This window comes from Lipotes vexillifer, unplaced genomic scaffold, assembly GCF_000442215.2.
Source record: "Lipotes vexillifer unplaced genomic scaffold, Lipotes_vexillifer_v1.1 scaffold469, whole genome shotgun sequence".
Taxonomy (NCBI): Eukaryota; Metazoa; Chordata; class Mammalia; order Artiodactyla; family Lipotidae; genus Lipotes; species Lipotes vexillifer.
In genome coordinates this window covers 1,350,547-1,359,020 of record NW_006788006.1, presented here as the reverse complement: position 1 = coordinate 1,359,020, position 8,474 = coordinate 1,350,547, and the positions used below count along the sequence as shown (strand labels likewise).

At 50.5% G+C, this 8,474-nt stretch overlaps 1 protein-coding gene across 1 annotated transcript; it reads right to left on the bottom strand.

The window, feature by feature from the left end:
• Positions 1 to 364: 364 nt before the first annotated feature.
• HSH2D (hematopoietic SH2 domain containing) lies at positions 365 to 6,781 on the bottom strand. The gene is made up of 5 exons (XM_007460982.1): positions 6,657 to 6,781; positions 4,794 to 4,883; positions 3,625 to 3,790; positions 2,959 to 3,093; positions 365 to 889 (listed from the first exon to the last, which is right to left on the bottom strand). Exons 1-5 carry the CDS (start codon positions 6,779 to 6,781, stop codon positions 365 to 367), a joined length of 1,041 nt encoding a protein of 346 aa, XP_007461044.1.
• Between the last annotated feature and the right edge of the window lie 1,693 nt (positions 6,782 to 8,474).

Below are 8,474 nucleotides of genomic sequence, written 5' to 3'. Positions count from 1 at the left end.
CCCAACAGGGGGGAGGGCCCCGCGCCCAAAAAAAAAAAAAAAAAAAAATGTGCAGAATGAGCCTACCTGATGGGCCTGCTCAGAGGCATAAAAGAAATAATGAACATGGAGGGTCTGGTGTGAGGCCAGGCACAGAGAAGGTGTCCTAGACGCCACTGCCGTAACATTATTATTATTATTATTATTACTATTACTAATTGTTATTAAAATGACCAGGTCACCTTACTGGCACTCACAGGACCAGACCCAAGCAATGTCTTTATTACATTCCTCGGGTCCCTGAGGGCTAGTGGGTCATGGCAGAGAGCAAAAGGTCCAGGTATGAACGGCCCCCGGCAGAGAGGGTCCCAGAGCCGGGGCGAACCTAGCAGTACCCAGGGGCGAAGGGTGGCGGTGAGCGGTACTCTTCAGGGAGACAGTCCTGTGGTTCTTTCAAGCCCCTTGGCTCCGGTTTGGACACGTGTGAGGACAGAGCCCTCACTACTGCCTGGTGCCAGTCCCTGACCCTCGAGGTTGTCTCGCTCCAGCTGGCTGACCTTGAGGCTTTCCTGGAGGGCTCACCTTTGTTTCTTGGAGCTTGGGGGTCTGTGTAGACGTTATTTTTCCAGGCTGAGTCCCCTGCTCCAGCTCCAGAGCCATGGGTCACCACCGATGGCTTGGCGTCCCAGAGTGATGAGCTCGCAGCCTCCAGCTGGGATTTCAGCTGCTGCTGGACCTTCTTGCCTGTCCGGGGGAGCATTTTGAGATTCCTCCAGATTTTCTGGTGGGCCTCCTCAAGAGGAGCTTTCGGGGGGCAGGAGGTAGTAGCTTTCTCCGTGGATGCCCCACCCGGCTCTGCCAACGGCTTCCTTTCTTTTCGCCGATGGAGCAGGACTGGGTTTGTGAAGGCCTGAAACCGAGAGCAGGTGAGACCTGGGGCTACCCCGCCTACCACAGCTCTGAATCTGCCCCAGAACTTGGGATCTGGGTTCCACCCAGATGTCCTGGGGCCAAGAAAGTCCCAAAGAGAACCCCCAAGCCTGATCCCACAACCCACCCTTCCTGTCTAAGTAAAGGGCTTCACTGTCTCCCTCAGTGGTTGGCAAACGTTTTCTGTAAGGGGTCAGAGAGGAAATGTTTTCAGCTTTGCAGGTCAGTCTATGTTTCATTACTCACCTCTGCTGTTGTAGGGCCAAAGCAGCCAGAGATCATACATCAGTGAGCGAGCGTGCCTGTGTTCCTCTATACTTTATGGACACGGAAATGTGGGTTTCATCTGACTTTCAAGGGTCATGAAATACGATTTTTCTTTTGATTTCTTTCAGCCATTCAAAAACATAAAAGTCATGCTTAGCTCATGGGCCATACAGAAGGAGGCAGTGGGCCAGATGTGGCCCTTGGGCAGTAGTTTGCCAACCCCTGATCTACCAGGTTGTTCAGGCCCCAAACTTGGGTGTCATTTGTGGCAGATGCTGTCAATGTCCCATCCACATCCCTTTGTCTTGAGCATTTTGGTGTCCCCAGCTCCACTCCCAAATGCCAGCAGTGGGGACTCTGCCTTGAGGACTTCTTTGGCCACTTTGCAGACCAGAGGTACCAGAGACAGCGCTTGACTAATGACTGATGGAAGGGAAGATCAGTACCACAGCTCCTTGCCCCTAAGGTGGGATAACTGACGTGCATGTTCCAGAGTCCACAGGGGTAACCTTTGGTGGCCCTCTCTCTCCTGACCCACTTTCCTGCTCCCCTCATGGCACCTCCTGGGATCACTTCCCAAATAATGGATGACTGGGGGACGCAGACCATGACAATGTCCCTCTTCCGCTCACCCTCCACCTCCAAGCCTGATCCACCTTCAGGGCCCGCTTTCTAGTTTCTCCCACGTGGATACTGTCCCTGCCTCCTTCCTGCCCCCAGACAGCCCCTTCTGCAGCCGGCAGCCACAGCATCAATCCCACCATGCTCAAGCTCTCTCATGGTTCCCCAGCACACCTGGAATAGATCCCAGCGCCTCACCCTGGCCCCAAGAACCTGCATGAATGAGCCCTGCCGACTCTGGCCCCTCACCTCCCAACAATCTCCCTTTTGCTCACTCCACTCTGTCCACACATTGGCTTTTGTTGTTCTTCTGTTTTTCACCCTGAGCCTCAGGACATTTGCATGTGCTGTTTCCTCTGTCTGGAATGCCCTCCCTGCATCTCTGTGTGTGGTTGGCTCCTCCTCATCCTGAATGTCCCAGCTCTACGCCACCTACCCCAGGAAGCCTTCCCTGACTGTTCCCCCACCCTCACCTGCAAACCCGCTGATGTGCCAGGTCCTCTCTGAGGGACAGGAGAAGCAGTGGTGAACAAGCCAGATTCCCAGGCCTCCCAAAGCTCACAGTCTGATGGGAGAGGCAGGCAGGAAACATGAAAACTCATAAATAAACAAGACTTCTCAAATTTTACAGACTGCTCTGCTGCAAATAAACAGGATGATGTGATGGAGAAGGCAGAGGGGCTACTTTAGGTCTGGAGACTGGGGAAAGAGATACTTGAAGAAGAAGTGATGAAAGAAGCCAGGCATGGGAAATCTGGGGGCAGAGCACACAGCACATGCAAAGGCCCTGAGGTTAGCTTGATGTGTCAGAACAGCAGAAGGGTTGGCAGAGGGGCTGATGTTGGGCTGGTAATGGGTAGTGGGACCTGAGATCATAGTTGGGATTTTAATCTCAGTGCCTTGGGAAATCACTGAAAAGTTTTCTGTTTGTTTGTTTGTTTTGGGGTTTTTTTGCCACACCCCACGTGGCATTGGAAGTACAGAGTCTTGACCACTGGACTGCCAGGGAAGTCTCCCTGAAAACTTTTAAGCTTGGAGCTACGGGATCTAATCTTCATTCTAGAACGTCTCCTCTGGCAGCTGTTGGCCACCTCTGCTCCTGCATCCCCCTGCCCCACCTCCCACCTTCCAGATTGAAGGTGCCAGTTTTCTGTCACATACCTCCTCAAGTGGGGCCATGGGACAAGAGGAGGGATTCTGACGTTTGCTGAGGCCAAGAGCAGAGCTGGTGGCTTCCTCAGCCAATGTGTTGGAGAAAAGGAAGAGATCCTTATAATCCGCATTTGCTGGATCCTTCTGCGGGGCAGAGGGGACATGCAGCTTAGTCCCAAGGAGGGTACAGGGATGGGGCTGTGGTCCCAGATCCTGGAAATGGGGGCTCAGAGGTTGCCCCATCCACAAACCTTGTAAGGAAGAATGCCCCTCCCACAGCAGCTACTGAGGGCTAGGCCCTGCCCTCTGGGCCTTATAAGGAATATGCCACACTCACAGCCCCTTCTGAGGGCCTAGGCCATGCCCATCAATCCTTATAAGGAGATATGCCCCTCCCACAGCAGCTTGTGAGGGCTGGGCCCCACCCACTGAGTCTTATAAGGAAATATGCTATTCCTGTAGATCAGCCAAGGTTATACCTGGCACATGAATTCCTGTAAAAAAAATCAGCCTGCGGGCCAGGGAACAAGGACCAGGAGGGGCGGGGCCACAAGAGAAACGGGGACCGCAAGAATGACAGAATCACAAGAGGCTGAGGGGGCTGAGGGAGCAAAAGAGTCTGGGGGGCTTGGCCCTTGGGAGAGTGCTATGGCCCTTGGGGGTCCCAACCCTCACCTGCTGGCTGGGCTGCGTCAGCAGATCCCCGTGTGGCCGCAACGGCTGCTGCTGATGGAAGGTGACCAAGGCATCTAGAGAGGCATGGGCTCTCTCTTCCCCAGGGATGATGAAGCTCCCATTGTCCAAAAGTTTCACCATGAAGTGGTGGCAGCAGTTCTGAGCTCTGCGGAGACACTGCCATCTCATTCCCCATCATTCTTTCCCCACCCCCCAGCCCTTGACCTGGCAGCATCATGGCTACAGCCCATCTGCCTAGATTCCCTTGTAGGCTCCTCCACTCACTAGCCATGTGACACTTGGCAGGTGACTGCACTGTGCCTCAGTTTCCCCCTTTATAACATGGGGCTACTAAGGCTGGCCTCAGGATTTCTTGTGAAGATGGAACAAGCTACTGCAGGTAAAAGCTTAGCTCCATGCCTGGCAAGGGGTAAATGATCAATAGAAATGACAACAATGAAAACTGGTACAGGTACTGAATAAATGCTCCATTATTAATGAACGGATGCATTTATTAATGGACCACTATGTGCTTACTACGTCTCATTTAATCCTCCCATTATGACTCTGAATTAATTTTAGCATTCTTATGTTAGAGATGAGGACTTTGAGGGAGGAACAGAAAGGGTGAGTAACTTGTCCAAGATCACACAGCGTCTTAAGTGGCAGAGCCAAGCCTTGGACTGCGTGACTAAAAGCCTAAGCTTTTCCCTCTATGGGTAACTCTGTAATAGGTCCATTTAAAAAATTCCTTTGGCCTGGAATCCTTTTGAAAAGTAGTTTGCGCTGCTGAATCCTCTAACTGAGATGCTGGATCAGGCATCGAGAAATTAAGGAGCTGGGCTGCCCTGGTTTCCCCTAACATGTCCCCCTGAGTGAAGTCAGGGAGTTGACATTTAAATGGTAGGGGAGAGGGGTAGTAAGGGGAAATGCAGCTGCCACTCTTGAGTCCTCAGCAGTTCCTGTTCTCAGACACACAGTCTCAGTTACCGCCAGGCCCAAGTCTGCTGGTTACAGCCAGACCTGCAACTGCCTTCTCTTCAGTTAGATCTGGCCAGACCCTCGCACTGGCTGCTCACTGAGAAGTTGTTGTATGAAGCACCACTTGCTCCTCCAAGGAAGCCCCAGAGCCCTCCTGTCCCTGCCCTGGCCCCTAGCCCAGGCCTTACTTGTAAGAGAGCGTGTAGCCCACGTGGCTGTGACTGACCCTGATGAGGAAGGATCCCAGTGGCTGTGACTCCAGCAAGTTCTCGGCATCCCTGGAAGGGTAAATACAGGAGAGAGATAGCTAAGCATACTGGCCAGATGTCCGGTATACCAGTCATCCCAGTACTGGTGCCCCTGAGTCAGAGAGGCCTGTACTTTTCTGTTTTCTAACAAACAGCCTAAAACCCCTTCTTTTCTTGGTTATTTCAGACCTTGGGATATTCAGGGACAGGGCTGTTCTCCCAGAGTTGACAGGAAGCCTCTGATGACCTTGACCCAATCTCTCAGAGCCCCTGCTTGCCTTCCCAATGCCTGGAAGGCACCCCCCAGACGCAGCTTTGGGTAGATCAAGGTGTCACAGGTAATAAAGCAGGAGCTGCTCTTGGATGTATTTGATTTTAAAATCCAGCACTGCTTTTCATTAGCTGTGTGACCCCTGGTGAGGGTCAGTCCCTTTGTGACCTTCAGCTTCCTTAAGGCGAAAGTGAACTCTTACTCTCAGGGCCCACTTGAGGACAGGTGACGTGCATGCAGCGTGAGTGTGGGAACTGCCAGCTGGTAAGAACCCACAAAGATGCTCACTACAGTAACTCCCCTACATATGAACCTTCAAGATGCGAACGTTCAAAGATGCGAATGTATTATAAACCTCTTACAATACAGTACTGTTGGGCTGGCCAAAAAGTTCGTTCAGGTTTTCCGTAAGATCTTATGAAAAACCCGAACGTACTTTTTGGCCAACTCAATATATAGCCAATTGTGTCAGCTGGGTACCTAGGCTAACTTTGTTGGACTTAGGAACAAACTGGACTTCCGAACACGCTATCAGAATGGAACTCATTCGTATGTAGGGGACTTAGTGTATTATTGTTACTATTATCCCGGGTTCACAAAGAGTAATGTGGCCTTCTAGAAGACAGAATGGGGATTTTGGACCCGAGCTGTCTAATACAGAGGCCACTGGCCACGTGTGCCTGCTGAGCCCTTGAAATGTGACTGGTGGGAATTGAGACGTGATTTTAGCATATAATACGTGCTGGATTTTGAGGACCTAGTGCCGATTACATGTTGAAATGAGAATATCTTGGATATACTGGGTTAAATAAAAAATATGATAAAAATTAATTCCACCTGCTTCTTTTCACTCTTTTAACAAAGCTACTAAAAAGATTTAAAATTGTAATGTGTGGCTCACATTGTATTTCTTTTGGTGCACCCCAGAACTCAGAAACCATGCCCAGTTCCTCCTCTCTGTGGAAGAGAGAGGAGGCTCTCTCTCTTCTCTGAGGAGGTGGCTTTCACAGTTTCCTCAACTTCCTGCATGCAGAATGTGGCAATAAATGTTCTTTTCGCCATTGATTTAGAGCCAGCCCCTAGGGGTGACTAGGTGGATTTGTTCATGTCCTCAGAGCTCAGTCTGATGTAGGAAGTGCATGTTGGTTATATCCCTGATGGACTGAGAGCAGCTGTTTGGGGCACTGTGTTAAGAAAGATTCTGAGGCTGCATTCTGCCATCATTGACTGGTGAGGTTTCATCCCCACCTGGGTGAGGTGTGGGGGGCAGGGGCCTGTCAGGTCCCTGGCAGTACTGGTCTGGTGGCCACTTGTATAGAGAAAGCTGAGGACCCGTAACTTGCTCAAGGTCACATAGTGAGTCCATGGAGGAGGCAGGATTCAAGTCTGGGACTCCAGAGCTCTTTTCACCCACCCTCTTAACACACTTAGCTGAGCTAAGCCCAGAATTCTGCAGTAAAAACCTGCCTGGAGTCGGGGAAGACAAGGGAAGAGGGTGAAGGGCAGGGTGGAAGGTGTGGGTGTGTCCTTACTCTCTTGAGATGGCACCATGGAACCACTCAGGGACCCCTCCACAGGTCAGCTGGTCCACCTGAGTCTGCACGAACCAGTCCAGTCTTGGAGGCAGTGGTGGGGGCAGCTTTCTGGCCTCTGTCATGGCTTCCAGGGGTGAGGGGTGACCTGGGAATGGGAGGGAGGAAAGAGAGTCAAGGCTGGTCCACCTCGCACCTTTGCTCTATTCATGGTGTTTCCTCCTTTAAGAAGTCCTCCAGGCTGGACAGAGCAACAGAATTGAAGTTGGCTTGAGTTTCTTGAGCACCTACTATGTGCTGGCACTTTATGCACATTCATTCATCGACTTGTCCCAAACCATGCCCCGCTCCAGGATTTTTCCTTTTCCTTTTATTCTTATTATGTCATTACTACAAGTATTAGAAAGTCCCTTTAAAAAATATATGTATTTAAGAACTGAGTTTATTTAAATATTAAGTAACCATCACTGTCCTGGGAGGGACGTGGAGATGGCAAAATGATAAGTGAATGAATGAAACAGCAGGTACACAGTGGGTGCCATAAAAGGTTGCCATGGTTTCATTAAACACTACAGAGATGTGGCCCCAAACAGTCGCTTCTGTCACCATCGTCACCATAAGTGGTGGCTACAGATGGCACACCTATAACTTGTCAGGTGCATGGTTAATTCACACTCATTCTCAGCAGTTTTAAGCTCAGGTACCACAGGACTTCGTGAGCCAAGACAGAGAAAACAGAGCTGGAAAACAGAAAGAAAACAGCAGTGATTTGCAAAACAGTATTAAGTCAATGAAAAACCAGCAAAAGGGTTGTGCCCTGCTGGGTTGTCTACACATGACCCCTCACTTTTACCCTTAATTCTGTCCCCAAATTGCAGCTCGCCCCTTCTCCTCCCACCCACTGGTCTAACTTTTCAATATCTCAGAAGGTCTTTGTTACCAAGCTGTTTCTACAGGGAGGGGATGTGTTTATCAACCCAGTCAATATTGACTTTCTCCTGCCAGAAGACAGACACCAAGCACACCCTCTGGGGAAGGACCCAAAGGAATTCTGCAGCAAGTGAAATTAAATAGATCCATTAAGAAATGTTAAATGAAGCAGGGTGACAAATCAGTTGAGCCCAATCAGAGTCAGACAACCTGGGTTCAAACCCCAGCTCCCTCACTTAGCTGCTGTGTGACCTTGAGCAAGTCACTTAACCTCTCTGTGCCTGAATTTTCATCTGCAATTTGGGGCTAATGATGGTAATTACCTGAGAGGGTACAGTTGGCACAGCGGTAAGCACTGTATGTATATAATGAACATTCATGAATCCAGTAGTGACCTAGCATGAGGTAATTTTTACAAGCTTGTTCTTTTTTTCTACCAGGAAGAACTCTTACTTATCCTTCAAGAGTCAGCAAAAATATCCCCCCTCCAGGCAGCTTTCTTGCCTCTTCTCTAAGACAAAGCCCTGGGCATCCCTCTCTGTCCCTCACCTTCCCCACCATTCTGGTCTAGCTTTGCCTCATGGAGCTGGAGTGTCTCTGTCTGGCTCTGTCTCCCCCATATTAGGAGCTCTTGAGGACTGGGCCCAGGGCTAGGTTCTTTTGGATTTTTCTGGGTCCCCAGCATCACCTGGCACTGGGTGGGCACAGAGGAGGGTGCAGGGCTGTTGGCTGACGAATGAAGTCATACTGTTGTAAGCTTCTGACCCTGGCATCGAGGCCTCCCTCACCCCTTCATCCCCACATCCTTACTCTACCCAAAACTGATCAAGCTGTCTCTCCTCTCCATGTCTTTGCCCATGCTGTGCCCCTGCCAGGAATGTTCTTTCC